Source organism: Abramis brama, assembly GCF_963993115.1.
Source record: "Abramis brama genome assembly, chromosome: 11".
Taxonomy (NCBI): domain Eukaryota; kingdom Metazoa; phylum Chordata; class Actinopteri; order Cypriniformes; family Leuciscidae; genus Abramis; species Abramis brama.
Window position 1 is genome coordinate 16,003,066 of NC_139973.1, and position 21,007 is coordinate 16,024,072.

Sequence of the window (21,007 nt, forward strand, 5' to 3'; positions counted from 1 at the left end):
GCCGTGTGTGTGTGTGTGTGTGTCTGTGTGTGTGACAGTGTGAAAGAAATATCCAGGCCACACTAGTACGCATTACAGATTCATGGTTTCCTCTCACCACCATGTACTATGTATGTGTGTGTCTGTGCACATGTACATGTGTAAGATCCCACATTGAATCTGACTGTGTGTTTCCTTTTTGCTTCTATCATCCTTTATGCCACTCTTTTCTGTCTGTCCTTTAATCAGCCCATCATCATCTCACGTTCTCTCAACATCCTCTCTTTTCTACTGCGCTCTATATTTTCCCTCTTCTTCTGTCACTCTCACATTATCCGTTCATTCATTCACTCCCCCTCCAGAACTCTCTTTCTTCTCTCTCTCTCTCATTCTCTATTTCCTCCATCTATGTTCCCTCAGGGGTCTCATTTCCATCCCAGTAACTGCCAATAGCTGATCAGTTTCTTCCACCCCCCTCGATTCAACCTTCATCCTTTTTTTCCTCATCCCTCCATCTGTGTTCATCTCTTTCTGTAGAAAGGCTGTAAATCAGTGTTTACTGCACAGCTATTCAGGAGTTGTGAACTTGTGAATTGCTTGTGATGAGAAAGAGAATAGGTGGCACAAAATATGTAATATGTTGGCATTAAACTCGTTAACACAATGTTCTATTGATTTGTCGTTGCTAACTGCACGGATAAAAGAAATGAACCGCATAAAACCTGAACAAATCACTTAACTAGTGAGATTCTTTGTAATGAATCAGTCAAAGTTGGTGAATCAGAATAAAGCACAGGAGTCATTGTTCTGAATAAAGAGACTGATTGGCACAAAATATATAATATGATCATGATCCGGATTATTTATAAGTCATGGTATCCACTTAGCTTTAAGCTGAATGTGTTGAAGGAGAGGTAGAGGAGGCTGTTCTTTCCACTGATCAGTCCTTGGCAGTTGGTGGAGATGTTTTGATGAGGTGTCGCTGTACTCCCTTGAGGCCAATTCGACGAAATGACGCACATAGATGAAAGGCAACACCTCACAACACATCTGGAGAGTGTGTGTTTGTGTGTGTTTACTCAAGCTCACCTTGTGAATGTTCTTGATTCCCTGTGTGGTTCCTCATTAGGATTGTGAGATTCAAAAACACTGCCTGGTAATTGTGCTGGGAATTAGAGAGTCTTTAGCATATTTGCAAGTAAACTTATGTGCAAGTTTTTATGGCGAATCACTTTGTCCTTAAAAATACTCTTGCTTGCAATTTGATTTAATGTGCGTCTCTGGTACCCAGCAAGCAATAGCCTTAATTTCACTGTCTAGGCTAGGTTAACTATAGACCCCATATAGTCCGGCTATGAGTAACCCACTTCTAGCCAAAATAACCTTGAATTTGGTTACATGTCGTTTTTGCCAAAATAACTTGTGAGACGTATGATATTCCATCATGTAAGCAAAGTCAACAGCGATTACAAGGTGTTTGGTTTCATTTTTTTGACATGTTATCTAATTGATGACTAGTCTATTCTTGGGCTATGGTTTAGAGTTAGATGTCTATTAAATTTTCACTGACTGCCCAAATTTTGTCTTGTTTTAGCCTAGACATCAGGCCTGTGTTTGGACCGCTATTAGACGTGTTATAATTGCAAAATTGCTTGCTGGGTACAGTGGTCCCAAATATTTTGTTACCTAATGCGTGGAAATCATGCATCTTAAAACATAGCTTAAGTGACCATGTACTTTTTGGAGGCATTGCATTTTAGAGATGTTGTAGCAGAAAATATGACCAAAGCCAGACTTCTTTTCAATCCATCCAGAGTCTTGAAAAAACTATAAACAAGACGTTGACTTGCCTGCTTGAACACAGCACATTCTCCCACAGACAGAGTCTAGTTTCAGATCTGGACACGGCTGGATTATTCAGAGTATGAAATGTTGTCATCTCTGTTTTTGATTAACCTTGCAAGTTGCAATGCAACTTTTCTCACTGACTCAGCAAAGACGTCACAACATCCAGTGATATGCTGCTTGCTGCCTAAAACAGTGGTTTTAGGATAGTAATTATAGTTAAATTATAGTTAAATAAAAAAATGAATGAAATATTCTACTGCATTTCTAGGTCACTAATCAAATAAGCAAATTTGAAATCCTTTGTACAGATAATACTATAATAATGACATGCTAATAATATAATTTATATATATATATATATATATATATATATATATATATATATATATATATAATTTGTGATCCCAGATATTTGGACCCCGCAGTATCAATAAACAGACAAGTTCATGTTTGCCACAAGGAAAAATACTCAATAATTAAAATGCAATTTCCGTTCTAATATCAAAGTAGTGCTTAGCTGTGGGGTTTTATTCATCTCATGTCAGATGTCACAATCATTAACCACATCTTTTAGCTGCAGGCAGCTCACAAATCAACACCAGAAGTCACAAATCAGTGGGTTCCTTAAGGCTCTGCACAACCAAGCAGAGCTGAGATCTCATGTCCGCAGATACATTTCGCTTCCAGTTGAGAGTTTTAATGAAAATGAATGAAATTGTTAATTTTATGGTTTCATAAAATAATCATGCATCGCAAGAACCGAGATATGATTATAAAATTGGATTGTAATGATGTACCAAAATCACATGCCTTTGGCAAGTTTTGTTGATCTCTAAACACAGTGTGTGTGTTTGTGTGTTGTAGCTGGCTCAGGATGAGGGAAGTCCAGTGCGGGGTTTCGCTGTTGTGGAGTATGAGACGGCGGAGCAGGCTGAAGCCATGCTGCTGGAGATGGACAGACAGCTGATCCAGGGTCAGGAGATACGCCTGTCTCTCTGTCCCCCAGGAACCTCTGGACGCAGCACTCTCGCCGCCCTCATCGCCGCTCAGGGTGTGGTGAGTGACGCGCACAATCACAGGGGACAAGTGCCATTGTCTTTACCGTCACAGCAAGCAACGAGAGCGTTTCCCACACATTCATGCAGAAGCATTAACGCACACACATGCATGTGTGAAACGGCAGTGGTGACAGTTTAATTACAGTATTCATACAAACCCTGCTGTTTCAGACATCTCCAGACCTCCGCTGCATTTCCGAGGCCTGAAATAAACCACAGGGCTATTTTCATCACGCTGGACAGATCCACATAAACCAGCAGTCTGTCTAAAACAACACTGTCCTGAAGAGACTGTCAGTGGTTCAGTGGTGTTGAGCGTTAACTGATGTTCTTCAACACAATGGTTTTGCTTCGGGACTCGGATTATAGTTTGAGTGTTTCTAAACATTTCTTTAATTTTGTTGGTTTCTTCCTCTCAGCACCCAATAATTCACTACATAATACACATTGTGGTAGACACAAACCATGTTTATTTTTTTGCTGCTGGTGAATATGTATTTAATGCAGTCTGGTTCACATTTTCGTATAATCCTTGAGTAAGATAAAAGTAAAGCAAGCAAAAAAGTAAGCATACAGTATTTAGCTTTCTGTTCATGATGAAGAGATTCAACTTGAGCTCTAAATTCCCCCCTTGTTCTTAATAAAGTCTTAAAAAGATTATATATATATATATATATATATATATATATATATAGTGAGGAAAATAAGTATTTGAACACCCTGCTATTTTGCAAGTTCTCCCACTTGGAAATCATGGAGGGGTCTGAAATTGTCATCGTAGGTGCATGTCCACTGTGAGAGACATAATCTAAAAAAAAAAATCCAGAAATCACAATGTATGATTTTTTAACTATTTATTTGTATGATACAGCTGCAAATAAGTATTTGAACACCTGAGAAAATCAATGTTAATATTTGGTACAGTAGCCTTTGTTTGCAATTACAGAGGTCAAACGTTTCCTGTAGTTTTTCACCAGGTTTGCACACACTGCAGGAGGGATTTTGGCCCACTCCTCCACACAGATCTTCTCTAGATCAGTCAGGTTTCTGGGCTGTCGTTGAGAAACACGGAGTTTGAGCTCCCTCCAAAGATTCTCTATTGGGTTTAGGAGACTGGCTAGGCCACGGCAGAACCTTGATATGCTTCTTACAGAGCCACTCCTTGGTTATCCTGGCTGTGTGCTTCGGGTCATTGTCATGTTGGAAGACCCAGCCTCGACCCATCTTCAATGCTCTAACTGAGGGAAGGAGGTTGTTCCCCAAAATCTCGCAATACATGGCCCCGGTCATCCTCTCCTTAATACAGTGCAGTCGCCCTGTCCCATGTGCAGAAAAACACCCCCAAAGCATGATGCTACCACCCCCATACTTCACAGTAGGGATGGTGTTCTTGGGATGGTATCATGATGATCATTCTTCTTCCTCCAAACACGTTTAGTGGAATTATGACCAAAAAGTTCTATTTTGGTCTCATCTGACCACATGACTTTCTCCCATGACTCCTCTGGATCATCCAAATGGTCATTGGCAAACTTAAGACGGGCCTTGACATGTGCTGGTTTAAGCAGGGGAACCTTCCGTGCCATGCATGATTTCAAACCATGACGTCTTAGTGTATTACCAACAGTAACCTTGGAAACGGTGGTCCCAGCTCTTTTCAGGTCATTGACCAGCTCCTCCCGTGTAGTTCTGGGCTGATTTCTCACCTTTCTTAGGATCATTGAGACCCCACGAGGTGAGATCTTGCATGGAGCCCCAGTCCGAGGGAGATTGACAGTCATGTTTAGCTTCTTCCATTTTCTAATGATTGCTCCAACAGTGGACCTTTTTTCACCAAGCTGCTTGGCAATTTCCCCGTAGCCCTTTCCAGCCTTGTGGAGGTGTACAGTTTGTCTCTAGTGTCTTTGGACAGCTCTTTGGTCTTGGCCATGTTAGTAGTTGGATTCTTACTGATTGTATGTGGTGGACAGGTGTCTTTATGCAGCTAACGACCTCAAACAGGTGCATCTAATTTAGGATAATAAATGGAGTGGAGGTGGACATTTTAAAGGCAGACTAACAGGTCTTTGAGGGTCAGAATTCTAGCTGATTGACAGGTGTTCAAATACTTATTTGCAGCTGTATCATACAAATAAATAGTTAAAAAATCATATATTGTGATTTCTGGATTTTTTTTTAGATTATGTCTCTCACAGTGGACATGCACCTACGATGACAATTTCAGACCCCTCCATGATTTCCAAGTGGGAGAACTTGCAAAATAGCAGGGTGTTCAAATACTTATTTTCCTCACTGTATATATATATATATATATATATATATATATATATATATATATATAATCATGTGTTATACAGTATTTTATAAAAAATATTTAATATATACACTACCATTCAAAAGGTTGTGTCTGATTAGATTTTTTTCAGGATTCTCGATGAATAAAAAGTTCAAAACAACAGCATTTATTAAAAAAAAAATTTGTCCATCTATCCATCCATCTTCTTCCGCTTATCCGGGGCCGGGTCGTGGGGGCAGCAGTCTAAGCAGAGATCCCAGACTTCCCTCTCCCTAGACACTTCCTCCAGCTCTTCTGGGGGGACACCGAGGTGTTCCCAGGCCAGCCGGGAGACATAGTCTCTCCAGCGTGTCCTAGGTCTTCCCCGGGGTCTCCTCCCAGTGGGACGCGCCCGGAACACCTTCCCGGGAAGGCGTCCAGGAGGCATCCGGAACAGATGCCCGAGCCACCTCAGCTGACCCCTCTCGATGTGGAGGAGCAGCGGCTCTACTCTGAGCTCCTCCCGAGTGACCGAGCTTCTCACCCTATCTCTAAGGGATCGCCCAGCCACCCTGCGGAGAAAGCTCATTTCGGCCGCCTGTATCCGGGATCTTGTCCTTTCGGTCATGACCCAAAGCTCATGACCATAGGTGAGAGTAGGAACGTAGATTGACCGGTAAATCGAGAGCTTCGCCTTGCGGCTCAGCTCTTTCTTCACCACGACAGACCGGTACATCGACTGCATTACTGCAGAAGCTGCACCGATCCGTCTGTCAGTCTACAGTTCCATCCTTCCCTCACTCGTGAACAAAACCCCAAGATACTTAAACTCCTCCACTTGAGGCAGGAACTCTCCACCAACCTGAAGTGGGCAAGCCACCCTTTTCCGACTGAGGACCATGGCCTCGGATTTGGAGGTGCTGATTCTCATCCCAGCCGCTTCACACTCGGCTGCAAACCGTCCCAGTGCATGCTGAAGGTCCTGGCTTGATGAGGCCAACACGACAACATCATCCGCAAAGAGCAGAGACGAAATCGTGTTGTCACCAAACCTGACACCCTCCGGCCCCTGGCTGCGCCTAGAAATTCTGTCCATAAAAATCATGAACAGAACCGGCGACAAAGGGCAGCCCTGCCGGAGTCCAACACGCACCGGGAACAAGTCTGACTTACTGCTGGCAATACAAACCAAGCTCCTGCTTCGGTCGTACAGGGACCGGATAGCCCTTAGCAAAGGGCCCCGGACCCCATACTCCCGGAGCACCCTCCACAGGCCGCCACGAGGGACACAGTCGAATGCCCTCTCCAAATCCACAAAGCACATGTGGACTGGTTGGGCAAACTCCCATGAACCCTCCAGCACCCTGTAGAGGGTATAGAGCTGGTCCAGTGTTCCACGGCCTGGACGAAAACCACACTGTTCCTCCTGAATCCGAGGTTCTACTATCGGCCGGATTCTCCTCTCCAGTACCCTGGCATAGACTTTCCCAGGGAGGCTGAGAAGTGTGATCCCCCTGTATGGACGAGTCCACATCTGAGCCCTCAGCCTCTGCTTCCTCAATGGAAGACGTGACAGCGGGATTGAGGAGATCCTCAAAGTATTCCTTCCACCGTCCAACGACATCCCCAGTTGAGGTCAACAGCTCCCCACCTCTACTGTAAACAGCGTTGGTAGGGCACTGCTTCCCTCTCCTGAGGCGCCGGACGGTTTGCCAGAATCTCTTCGAGGCCAGCCGATAGTCCTTCTCCATGGCCTCACCGAAGTCCTCCCAGGCCCGAGTTTTTGCCTCCACAACCACCCGGGCTGCAGTCCGCTTGGCCTGCCGGTACCTGTCAGCTGCCTCAGGAGTCCCACAAGCCAACCAGGCCCGATAGGACTCCTTCTTCAGCTTGACAGCATCCCTTACTTCCGGTGTCCACCACCGGGTTCGGGGATTGCCGCCTCGACAGGCACCGGAGACCTTACGGCCACAGCTCCGAGCGGCCGCTTCGACAATGGAGGTGGAGAACATGGTCCACTCGGACTCAATATCTCCAGCCTCCCTCGGGATCCGGTCGAAGCTCTGCCGGAGGTGGGAGTTGAAGATCTCTCTGACAGGAGACTCGGCCAAACGTTCCCAGCAGACCCTTACAGTACGCTTGGGTCTGCCGAGTCTGTCCAGCTTCCTCCCCCGCCATTGGATCCAACTCACCACCAGGTGGTGATCAGTTGACAGCTCCGCCCCTCTCTTCACCCGAGTGTCCAAGACATACGGCCAGAGGTCAGATGAAACGACCACAAAGTCGATCATCGACCTACGGCCTAGGGTGTCCTGGTGCCACGTGTACTGATGGACACCCTTATGCTTGAACATGGTGTTCGTTATGGACAAGCTGTAACTAGCACAGAAGTCCAATAACTGAACACCGCTCGGGTTCAGATCAGGGGGGCCGTTCCTCCCAATCACGCCCCTCCAGGTGTCACTGTCATTGCCCACGTGGGCGTTGAAGTCCCCCAGTAAAACGACGGAGTCCCCAGTCGGAGCACTTTCCAGCACCCCTCCCAGAGACTCCAAGAAGACCGGGTACTCTGCACTGCCGTTTGGCCCGTAGGCACAAACGACAGTGAGAGACCTATCCCCGACCCGAAGGCGCAGGGAAGCGACCCTCTCGTTCACCGGGGTAAACTCCAACACATGGCAGCTGAGCTGGGGGGCTATAAGCAAACCCACACCAGCCTCTCACCATGGGCAACTCCAGAGTGGTGAAGAGTCCATCCTCTCTCGAGGAGTGTGGTTCCAGAGCCCAAGCTGTGCGTAGAGGTGATCCCGACTATCGCTAGTCGGAACCTCTCAACCTCACGCACAATCTCGGGCTCCTTCCCCGCCAGCGAGGTGACGTTCCACGTCCCTAGAGCTAGTTTCCGTGTCCAGGGATCGGGCTGTCGAGGCCCCCGCCTTCGACTGCCGCCCGATTCTCTAAGCACCCGGCCCCTTATGGTCCCTCCTGTAGGTGGTGAGCCCACGGGAAGGCGGCCCCACGTCGCTCCTTCGGGCTGAGCCCCAACCCCAGGCCTGGCTCCAGGGTGGGGCCCCGGCTGCGCCATACCGGGCGACGTCACGGTCCTTTGATTTAATCTCTTCATAAGGGGTTTCTGAACCGCTCTTAGTCTGACCCGTCGCCTAGGACCTGTTTGCCTTGGGAGACCCTACCAGGGGCATATAGCCCCGGACAACATAGCTCCTAGGGTCATTCGGGTACTCAAACCCCTCCACCACGCTAAGGTGGCAGTTCAAGGAGGAAAAAAAAAGAAAAAAAAAAAAAGAATTTTTGTAATAATGTTAAAGTCTTTACTGGCACTTTAATGTGTCTGCTGAATAATACTGATATATATATATATATTATGGTTAGTTGCATTTTATTATTTGTATTTAGCATCTTTTTTTGTGCTGTCTAGATCAAGTTCAAGTTCAAGTTACTTTATTTGTACCCGAAGGTAGATTTTGTTTGCAGTAGAGTCCTCATACACGCATATGAAAAACATAGGAGCACATATCACACATCATTCAGCTTAAGACAGTAAAAATTAGGAAATGGCAACAATAAAAATAAAATAAAAAATTAAAACAAAGTAAAAAAAGTTCTTATTGGTTCAGAGTAGAAGAATACATACATAAAAGCAAAGTAAACACCTGTGCAAAATATAGCTATGACTTATTCCTCAGTGTAATGGCTGCAGGGACAAAACTGTTTTTGTGTCTTTTTGTTCTACACCTGGGGATTATAAACCTACGCCCAGAGAGTAGAAGCTGTCTATGTGACAAGCTTATTCACAGACCACATTTTACTGTCTTTTAGCACAACTGAATACAGCCCAGCCTACACACACAAAATCACTCTGTCATGTTCCTTCATGTCTCAGATAGTGGTTCTCATTGATGTTTTGTTAGAACGCAGATTTTTTTGTCTGGCATTTCAAATGTAACATTTCATTCTGAATGTGGGACTTAATTCTGCAGAATTCAGTATATTGTTGGCAGAGCAGTTTGCTACATCCAAACATTGATTGATTTCATTGTTCAGCTTTTTGCTTCTAGTGGACAATAAAATATCTGACTACCGTTATCTTTTTACATTTCACATTATACAGGAGCTTTTATCCAAAGTGACTTTCAGTAGAGGAGCATAAGCAATTTGTCACAGATTCTCCGTATACAATGCCACATATATTAGAAAGCTAGATTAGGAAACAAGCTAGTAGAGCAGAGGAGAATTGCAGAGAAGAGAAAGAAGAGGATTTTTGGTTATTTTTTAAAGATGGAATGTTTAAAGACCCCATGAAATTATTTTATGAAAACTATTTGTGTCCTAATGAAACAGGAAAATTAAGTAGGACATATCAAAGATCTTATCCTTCCCTTTTTTTAAATAGATAATAGCCTTTTCACAATAGTCAGAGGCAGGTGGTATTATGACAGGGGACATTTTCATTTTAGATCATTTTATTGTACAACATTTTGTATACGCTCCTGTGTGTAAGTCATCAATATTTTGGGTCTATTTTTCCAGTGAAGAATTTAAATATAAACGAATTAATATTTTTTGGCAATTTTATCAACTTTTAGGAGTATAAAACATTTACATTAAAATTTATTCATTTGGCAGATGCTTTTATCCAAAGCGACTTACATTGCATTTCAAGGTACACATTTACATTCTTATCAGTTCTTGCTTTCCCTGGGAATGGAACCCATGACCTTGGCGTTGCAAGCACCAACGCTCTACTGTTTGAGCTACAGGAAAACTTATAGCTTATAAAAAGCTTTTATTAAAAGCTTATAAAAGCATATAGATGACTTCAAAGCTAACAAATATGAACCGAAAGCCACAAACTGCTATTTTGATATCATGGGGTCTTTAATACAATGCTTTTTGTCTCCCCTCCTCCCTCCTTTCTCTTTCTCCTCCACTCTTTCTCTCTCCCTTACTTCTCCTTTTTCCTCTGAAAAATATCAAGCCAAATAGAGCAAATGCAAGCTGACATTTCTCATGAAGTCCACCCATCCGTGCCACAGGCATCTCTGTACTCTGCTGTCTGTCTCTGAGACCCGCCTACCCACTCATACACAGACTGTGAGGGCACAAGCTTTCCCTTCAGTCTAACGGGCCATTGCTTTTGTGTGCGAGTGTAGTCATATAATTTTAGCACTTGCTTGGGGACTAGCAGGTGTCTGCACTTGTCTTCCTGACTGGTTAGTGCTCCGGGAGCTCATACGCAAAACCGTCGAAAGATACGTGCCTACTGGTTAGATATCAGTCATGTTCAATGACTCTGCTGTGCCTCAGTTATTGTCATTTGAGCATTGAAATAGAGTTTGTTCAGGGTGCTTATCATAGTTACAGAACTGTATGTAAAATAGTGGAGGGCGGGAAAAGAACAAAGGAGAACAGGAACCAATCAAAACTCAAACTGAAAGTCCAAACAAAGCTGACACATGACAATAAGTAATCTAATGATGATTACACATTTTACAGTGTTGATAATCTAGCAGATGTTGTTTTTTCAATATATGCAATCTATGATCTTGTTTGTTGCTTTTTAACATATTTTTTAAATACAAGTTGTATCAAAGTCAGATTTATGCATTTTTAAACATTTTTTGAATTTGAAATTCTAATTATTTTATACAATTATAAATTATAATGATTGATTTATAAAATATAATTGAAATGTAAAAATTTTACATTTTATATTACAATATATATATATATATATATATATATATATATATATATATATATATATATATATATATATACACAATTATATACAATCCTGGTCCAAACTTTATGTGGCACGTTGAGTCGGAGCCTACGTGTTTTCGTGCTCGTCTATAGGCAACGCCACAAATATATGTATATATACACTCACCTAAAGGATTATTAGGAACACCTGTTCAATTTCTCATTAATGCAATTGTCTAATCAACCAATCACATGGCAGTTGCTTCAATGCATTTAGGGGTGTGGTCCTGGTCAAGACAATCTCCTGAACTCCAAACTGAATGTCAGAATGGGAAAGAAAGGTGATTTAAGCAATTTTGAGCGTGGCATGGTTGTTGGTGCCAGACGGGCCGGTCTGAGTATTTCACAATCTGCTCAGTTACTGGGATTTTCACGCACAACCATTTCTAGGTTTTACAAAGAATGGTGTGAAAAGGGAAAAACATCCAGTATGCGGCAGTCTTGTGGGCGAAAATGCCTTGTTGATGCTAGAGGTCAGAGGAGAATGGGCCGACTGATTCAAGCTGATAGAAGAGCAACTTTGACTGAAATAACCACTCGTTACAACCGAGGTATTCAGCAAAGCATTTGTGAAGCCACAACACGCACAACCTTGAGGCGGATGGGCTACAACAGCAGAAGACCCCACCGGGTACCACTCATCTCCACTACAAATAGGAAAAAGAGGCTACAATTTGCACAAGCTCACCAAAATTGGACAGTTGAAGACTGGAAAAATGTTGCCTGGTCTGATGAGTCTCGATTTCTGTTGAGACATTCAGATGGTAGAGTCAGAATTTGGCGTAAACAGAATGAGAACATGGATCCATCATGCCTTGTTACCACTGTGCAGGCTGGTGGTGGTGGTGTAATGGTGTGGGGGATGTTTTCTTGGCACACTTTAGGCCCCTTAGTGCCAATTGGGCATCGTTTAAATGCCACGGCCTACCTGAGCATTGTTTCTGACCATGTCCATCCCTTTATGACCACCATGTACCCATCCTCTGATGGCTACTTCCAGCAGGATAATGCACCATGTCACAAAGCTCGAATCATTTCAAATTGGTTTCTTGAACATGACAATGAGTTCACTGTACTAAAATGGCCCCCACAGTCACCAGATCTCAACCCAATAGAGCATCTTTGAGATGTGGTGGAACGGGAGCTTCGTGCCCTGGATGTGCATCCCACAAATCTCCATCAACTGCAAGATGCTATCCTATCAATATGGGCCAACATTTCTAAAGAATGCTTTCAGCACCTTGTTGAATCAATGCCACGTAGAATTAAAGCAGTTCTGAAGGCGAAAGGGGGTCAAACACAGTATTAGTATGGTGTTCCTAATAATCCTTTAGGTGAGTGTATGTGTATATATATATATATATATATACACACACACACACATGTACATTAAAAATAAGTACATGTACTGCATTAGATTAAACTGGGAAGGGTCATAGCACTTGCATATTGTTGTCCTATTGTTAGTTTCACTGCTTCTATTGTTCTCATTTGTAAGCCGCTTTGGAAAAAAGCGTCTGCTAAATGAATGTAAATGTAAACTTACAAAATCAGCAGGGGATCAAATAATTATTTCCCACACTGTATATATAGTATATTACTTGGCATCATAGTCATTTTCATGCATAATTGTGTCTGTTAAAATGTATTGTTAAAATGTGATTTTCCATATTAGTTGTTAGCATTCTGTCCTATTTTATCTTTCATTTGATGGCAGAATGCACATGTAGAGCTTTTCCAGTGCAGCGGTACAGTTGTCACTTGACATTTTCCTGTAATGATGTAGAGAACTACTTGCGTGCACGATTTAGTTTTAATCCAAATGTGTGATGCCAGTTTTGGTGTCGAAACGTGCATCCCTAATTCTTTTATATTACTTTGTATTATACCTCTAAAATGCGCTGAACTGGTGAAGAATTAGTGCTTCATACACTATCTGATCTCTTATTTCATAATATTTGCATTATGTTTATATCTGTACTGTCAGTTATTTAAGAACTCAAATTTGAGAAAACGTTAGATTAGTATAAATCACCTGATGTTTTTGTTTCAGTGTTTATGGATTCAATTAATTTTCTAATGGTGTGGAAAATAGAGCATTTGAGCTGTAGTTTATGGCTCTTTGGAAGCACACATCAGGAACAGAGCGTTCTGCTAATCCATCTCTGAAGCTCTAGGCAGGGGGCATGATGGGTTGCTTTTTTCCCTGCTTTTTTCATCCGTATTAAGAGATAGGCCAACTGTCTCTTCACTCCCTCTTCCCAAATACTCCACCCATCTGCTGCTTCACCCAAGGCCACCACCACCACCACCACATTCCCCTGATTCTTAAATTATTACGTATGTCCTCTCATTCTTGAATATGTTGTTACATCCTTGGCTTCACCCATGCCAATATGAAAGCACCACAGTGTGTGTGTGTGTGTGTGTATGTGCACAAGTTTGTGTGGGTGGGGGAGTAGTAGTCAGCAGATGGAGTCGGAGTGTGTTGGGATGGATCCACACCTCTAGCAGACATCAGAGATCTAATCAGGGGTTCCGCATGTCTGCAAGCGTCTCCCCCATGCCAACAAATACACACGGTCACACATGCTCACTCACCGCTGGGACATAAACATTCCAGATAAATATTTGACAAGACATCAGATATGAAAAGGAAACAAAAAAAAAAAACATCTTAACCCTATAAAGCCTACTGAACCATATTTGGTACGCATATTATTTGATATATTTCTAAAGCCTCTAAATTATAGACATGATCAGAAAAACCTGTTATACACAATCTGCTACATGCCTTTTGTCATCTGATTTTTTTTTACCAAGTAAATGGCCTTTTAGTATAATTCTAAAATGTTCTTCAGGTCATGCTACATGTATCTTTTTGCTGTGAGAACTTTACTGATTTTTCTAAAGTAAGCATAAAAATAACTTCAAGATTTCAAGATGAACACTTACTGAACTGAAGCAACTTTTTAAAAAATCATTTTAAAATGTGAGGCTTCTGAGGAGCGTTTATTGCACATCTCCCAGTCATCATTGTATTGCATTATACTGTATGTTTTGCCCCCCCAAAATAAAAACTAGAGAGATTTGATCATATAGTAAGCATTTAAATATCATCTTGCTAAGATATTTGGGGGATATAGAGTGACAACTGATATTTATATGCAGTTTATGCATATAGTCTGCTATACTCTTTACTCTACATTACAATCTATCAGAATTTAATCTTACTTTTTGGCCATATAAATATGAGCAACTGCACCAAATTGCTTATCTTTGCTTAAAGTAAGCCTCTGAGAAAAAAAAAACAAAAAAAAAACGTTTTTTAGCTCCATATTCTATATCATACTACTTTCCATGGGTCATAAGAGGCTGATGTGTCAAATATGATACTCAACAAAACACATACTGTATGCATTTCTTTCTTCCTTTTTCATTTTAAATATTTTGTCTAAAGGTTCAATAAACTGTTCCATTTAAAAACATATATATTTGTTTGACTATTTTTTTATATCAGGCTTTACACGGTCATTCAGTTTTGTCTATTCTAAACATCCTAAAGATATAATACAGAAGTTGTATGGAACTTTTTATAGTATTTATTTAGTTCGTTTTTGTTTTGATTGGCCTGCATATTCTTTAAAAAAAAAGCACCTTTATTTCCCACAAAAGAAAATATATCCCTTTAACTGAAGATACATTTCTTACTTAAAATTATTTTACACAATTTTGATTCCAAATAAATTATTCTTATGCAAGTATGTTTAAACTGACAAAAAATTGGAGAAAATGTGTTAACTATAATAATTGCTTGGATATGCTTTCATAAATATATATATATATATATATATATATATATATATATATATATATATATATATATATATGAAAGGCTCTTCTTTATAATAAAATTATGAATTATTGTTTTATCTTTGTCATATGTGTGTGCTCCTGTAGATGTTGAGCAATAAGAAAGGTTTACTGCCTGAACCCAATCTGGCCCAGTTCCTCAACAGTATGACCAATCCTGCTGCTCTCCAGGTCCTTATGAGACCCTACCCCAACGCCAAACGAGGAGGTAACGCTCTCTCTCTCTCTCTCTCTCTCTCTCTCTTTCTCTCTCTCTCTCTCTCTCTCTCTCTCTCTCTCTCTCTCTCTCTCTCTCTCTCTCTCTCTCTCTCTCTCTCTCTCTCTCTCTCTCTCTCTCTCTCTCTCTCTCTCTCTCTCTCTGTGCCTCTCTTAAAGGACAATTCCGGTGAAAAATGAACCTAGGGGTAATTAAAACATGGTTACCGAGTCAATCGTTCCCTGGGATGTGTTTTCATGATAATCGAATGTAAAGAGTTTTATCTTTAAAAACAGATTATCTTATAACGCTATATGGGGCACAGAGTAAGTAAAAGTAAATCGCTAGTTAATACCACTAACAAGGCTCAAAATAGCCTCACACTAACACGGTAGCATAATGAGGGTCCCTACATGCAAACCGAAGCATTGAGAACTTTGTAAGTGTACAGACAGTTTAATAAGAAGATACTTTATAAAGACAGTACATTACGCGTATACAGGCAGGATCCATCTTGGAAAACAGTCTCGACTAATCGAGTCACGAACGCCATGCTAAGTGAGCTGGTCGATAGGAATTACGTTTGTGAAATCTAACGTAGCACGGTGTTCGTGGCTCGACTAGTCGAGACTGTTTTCCAAGATGACGCCTGCCTGTATACGCGTAATGTACTGTCTTTATAAAGTATCTTCTTATTAAACTGTCTGTACACTTACAAAGTTCTCAATGCTTCGGTTTGCATGTAGGGACCCTCATTATGCTACCGTGTTACATTCGATTTTCATGAAAACGCATCCCAGGGAACGATCGACTCGGTAACCATGTGTTAATTACCCCTAGGTTCATTTTTCACCGGAATTGTCCTTTAAGTGTCTCTTTACTTATTATTAGCCAAATAATTTATTGAATATTCATGAGTAAAACGTTTAAGTACTTTTTTAGACAGAGGCATTGTACTGGCACTGAGGATTGTAGTTTTTGAGATGAAATATCTCTCATGTCTCTGCATATGTGTGTGTGTGTGTGTAACAGTGATCACCAGTGCTGTAGATTCTGAGCAGATTTTTCCTCTTGATGAAAGCCTAATCATATATTAAAATGAACTTTTCATTGGGTGGGAGAATAAATGAGCTGAGGAAGAAGTGGAGGCCAGAGCTTAAAGAGAACACACAATTACAACACTAAATATAGCACATGATTAAATGTTAAACTTCTCTACCTATTCCGGAGCAACTTGCCATTAGTAGTGAAGCTGGAATTTTGGAATGACGAAATCATGGGCCGCCAGTATCGGCCACATACTTTCTGCTGTCCATCTCTCTTATTTTGAGAGCTTACAAGCTCTTTTCACATTATTTCCTCTCTTATTTGTCCCACTCATTTGGTTTATCTAATGGTTTCCCACCAGGAAAGTTTGGCCGACCTCACAATCTCCCCTTCCTGCGTCCACCGTTGACTGCAGCGTTGCTACAGTTAGGAAAAGCACAGCAGGTACATGCTTTCTCTTTAAATCACCCACAAGACTGACTTAATGCTGATGGGGTGTTTCTTTAACTTTAGGTTCTTATGTTGTATATTTAAGGGTTGGATTTTATTAAAACTAACATATTTTAACTTCTTTCTTTTTGTTATATGGTCACATTAAAACTTTTTTCCTTTTTTTGGAAACTTTTATGATGCATTCATCATTTACTTGTGCTAACTTTCCAAATGCCTTTTATATATAGATTTGATTGTTTTACCAATGACCCAGACTTGAAATCTTAAACTGAAAATCAAAAAAAATAATAAAAAAATACCTTTTTAGGTCTATAATAACCTAAACAAAGAATGTAACAAACATAAATAATTTCAGTATTTATTTTTTGAAAATGTATTATGTATTATTTTTTTATTTTTAAATATGACTGTCTCTGAGTTGTGGCATCATTTCCCCCACACTGAACAATTTTGTTTATTGTGGTTATTGTGGTTTATTGTGGTTTCAAGTGCATGCTTGAAATGAGAAGGTAAATGTCACTTGTGAACATAATATGTAAAAAATGTCAAAATACAATTTAGTTTTGTTTGTATAGAATACAAAAAAAATGGTAATGTACCAGTGAAATTACCTTTAGCAATACAAAGGAGTTTATCATTTTATTTCAAAAATATTTCAGATGTCATTTCCATTATTTCCACCACCAAATGAATAGTGATGTGTAGTTAATTCTGCAGCAGAATAATTCACAGCAGAATAGTTAATTCTGCTGTGATGCATGCATATCTACTATTGGACATTTTAAGTAGACGGTCTAAACTAGTGAGAGTTTGAAAGGTTTATTTTAAGGGAGATTCATTTCCACAAGTCAAGAAATCCACGAAATCCAAGTCCACAAAGCAAAGGTGCTCATAGTTAAAGAAACGCCCTAAAGAAATAAAGTTGCCGATCATGGATAAAATGGTTATAGTACAGCAAAGAAGAACACCTTAGAGGGAAATATGTTATGATGAATAGGCAGCTACTTCACAGATAAATAGAAAAGCATGTATAGCAATCAATCTATCTCTCTATCTTTCATGCAGTCTGCCATTCTTGGAAACGGTCTTGTTCTGCAGAATCTTCTTCACATGCAGATGGCCCAACAACAGCTTTTACAGATCAAAGATAAGCAAATCACTAATGTGAGTGTTTGTGTGTGTGTGTGTGTTCACGTGTTTCATCATACCCATAACAAAAGAAATACATCACCACAGTACACTTACCAGCAAAATAATGCATGTTATACAACAACAGTCTAAATTGTGTTCACAGTTCTTTCTTTTTTTTTTTGCAAAGATATTATTGGTCTGCATTAAATCCTTTTGTAAATAATGAGAAAACTGCAGTTTATGTTCAGAAAGGCATTATTTATATTTATTTATATAGAGAAGTATTAGAACCATAAATCCAGCTGGCATTTTTAATGCAAATTTGAGGTTCTGGTTAAAGAATAATAATGCCATCTGTGCTGGAAAATTTACATAAAAAAAAAAAATAGAACAATAATTCATGCAATAATAACGCTGACATAAATCTCCTTTAATGCATGTGTGTGTTTTGTTTTGCAATGTGCATTTTTGCAGCCATAATAATCTCATCTGTGTGTACTTCATCTTTCACTTGTTTGTCACATGACCCTATAATGGCCTGACTGCTTTTTTTTTCTCCTTCATCACTCTCTCATTTCCTCCCAGGTCCAGGGTCTTTTAGGTGACCCATCCCGGCTGCTCCTGCAGAAAGTTCTGGGTCTTCGAACACAGGTTCCTCTGGGGAAGGGGTTGCTGGGAGATTCTCCCACAGGTGAGAGCTTCTGGTCAACCTTGCAGACCTCAAGCCTGGTCCAGAGGTCTCATTCGTTACTGCAGGGAAAGACATTTGCATTGCAAATCCTCAAACTGTTTGAAAGCCCCATTATAAGCAGTGCGAGGCAGCCACTTCAATTAGTAGTTCTTTCTTTGTGCTTTTATACAGACGTGTGTCTGTTTGGTGTGCAAAGGCATTAATCAAAGCGTTAAACACCTTTGAAGAGTATGTCTTTGTGCAGGGTCATTTCTATTTGAATATCAGTGCCATGCAGGTGTTACAGTGAGGGAGAAATTGAAATGCTGAACTATGAAGGTTTTCCAGAGTATGAACTATATGCTTTGGGTGCTAAATGTTTTTTTTTTACTACAAAAGTTTAACAAAGTTCTCTGGTTTTTAGAGTTGGGCCAAGACTCCTCTCCAGTCACATCCCAGGGTGGAAACTCTGGGGCTGGAATGGTGTCACACATACCTGGGCGTTCACATGCGAGTTCCGTCTCTGATCAGAACGGAGTCAATGCGACATGCCTGGCTCCGGAGAAACAGCCTGCACCACCAGGAACCGCAGGGGGATCTTTAAGCTCCCAAACACAGCTTCACAACTTCCTCTCTGGGATTAACACACAAAGTCTGGGACCTTTGCTGGGGAGCACAACACACAAAGCTCCAGCCAACCACCACAGTTCAAGTGTGCAGACTAGTACTGCCGTCACGGTAAGCCTGGTTGCTTTCTGCTTCTCCAATTTCTCACCTCAAGATCAAAAAATGACAAAATCTCTGAGACTTAATGAGAATAATTAACTCAGACTTTAAAATGGTATCATTTACTCATGTTTGTGTTGTTCAAAAACCATATCCAATGGAGATACAAGGATTAGTCACATGCTCTTTTTAATACTTTTCATTGGTTAAATATTTGCAAAACACAGAGTGACCAATAGTAAAAAATATGATATGGAGATACAAGGTTTCCGCCTGTTAGCGACGAAATGTTTCTAATTTACATTTAATTTAGTTAATTATATACAAAATAATTTTTTTAAAGAAATTAATAATTTTATTCAACAAGGACATTGATCAAAACTAAAGACTTCTACATTTGTTAGAAGAAATTGTATTTTACAGTATTAATGTTTTTACAGGTTTTTTTTATATAAACAGTATACAGTATATATAAAACAACAAAGGGGGTGCACTTTTACACTTTGAACACTGAATACAAACACGCACACACTCGCTTATACAGTACTTGTGATTCTGTCTGAAGTGCTTCTGTAGACCTCCTAGAACTCCATTTCCATTGTTCTGTCTGGAGGTGTCTTTATTCAGACGCAAGCACTCAGCCACCTAGTAGAGCTCAGTACAGACTCTGACAGAGTTCTGAGCCTTAATGACAGACCACTAGTGCTGCAGGCTCTGATTACTCGTGCATTACTCTACACAGCTAATGGAGAGCTCTGTCTTCTATGTGACTGGATTAAAGATGAATACCAGACTCTGTGCCAGTACTTTTCCATTTCATTCCTTCTCTTGGATTGCTGTTTATTTGTGAAATCTGTGAAAGAAAAAGCAAAGTGGGTAGTGACAAAGGTACCGTATGGATTCTAAAGACTTGGAATTTCCAACCAATCATTTAGTTGGGGAAAACAATACAGGCCCATACAGCAAAACCCTGCTAATTATTGGCCTATATACACAGGGTACTCGTGATCGCGAATTTAAAAGCAAAAGTAGCATGGCAGAGGATTTGGTGTGTGATTGCGAGAAAGTTAAAAGTGATCCCCCAGCCCCCCCACAACCCCCGCTGTTATCAGTAATACTGGTGTGAAATGTTCCTCAAATGTTCATCCCTATTGTATATATTTATTTACCAATAACATAATATTATATAATAATACAATGTACAATAATAGATAATACATTATAAAACAGATTGTTCTGGTCCTTGATGCTGATTGGTCGTTAGCCATGTTTATTTATTATACACACGAGACGCGACAAAATCAATCAAAAATTATTGCCAATCAGAAGAGGATGTGGACGGAGTCTCTCTGCAAGAAAGACTGTGTTTTGGTTTGAATATAGTCACAGCCTCTTGTACTTTATTGCTTACATAATATTATAATTGATAACCAATAATAGCCCACTTTTCACAAATACATCAATTAAAATCAATTTACATTCAATTTACCACTCTACATTATTTCTTTCTGAATAGTCAGTTTCACTTACATATAGTAGCGAATATATTGCAAAAGATGTTTCATGTTATCTTTATAGTTGTATGCTCTGAGTTTGGAGAAGTAGCAGACATTTCAGTCTCACTGTGTGGTCTATATGTGAGCAACTCGGTGATGTACCAGATTAGTATCTAAAAAACTGTAGCATGTTGTTTTGCTGCTCTTCTCAACGTGTCTCTCTCGCTTTCTTTATCTCTTTCTGTAGAGTCAGTCCAGTTGTCAGACGTCTCTGTTGGGAGACCCTCCTAAAGAAGTGAAGTTGCCATCCAACCCGTATCTAAACCTGGCTAGTGTGCTTCCTGGAGTGGTACTGCAAGGTACGTGCACGAACAGCACACACAGAAGATGACTCACTTCTGCCAGACCTTGGATTGTATCTCTTCTCTGTCAGCTCTCTATTTTCAACTATAATATTTACAGTGTATGGCT

The 21,007-nt window shown here is 40.5% G+C and overlaps 1 protein-coding gene across 1 annotated transcript in view; it reads left to right on the plus strand.

Moving 5' to 3' along the window:
* The window catches only part of raver2 (ribonucleoprotein, PTB-binding 2), a 76,537-nt gene that overhangs the window by 43,647 nt on the left and 11,883 nt on the right, over positions 1-21,007 (plus strand). The window contains exons 4-10 of the mRNA XM_084128747.1: positions 2,692-2,883; positions 14,905-15,025; positions 16,422-16,504; positions 17,579-17,677; positions 18,230-18,335; positions 18,739-19,052; positions 20,784-20,895. Of these exons, the coding sequence (XP_083984873.1) occupies positions 2,692-2,883; positions 14,905-15,025; positions 16,422-16,504; positions 17,579-17,677; positions 18,230-18,335; positions 18,739-19,052; positions 20,784-20,895 (1,027 nt within the window). The remainder of the gene's footprint in view (positions 1-2,691; positions 2,884-14,904; positions 15,026-16,421; positions 16,505-17,578; positions 17,678-18,229; positions 18,336-18,738; positions 19,053-20,783; positions 20,896-21,007) is intronic.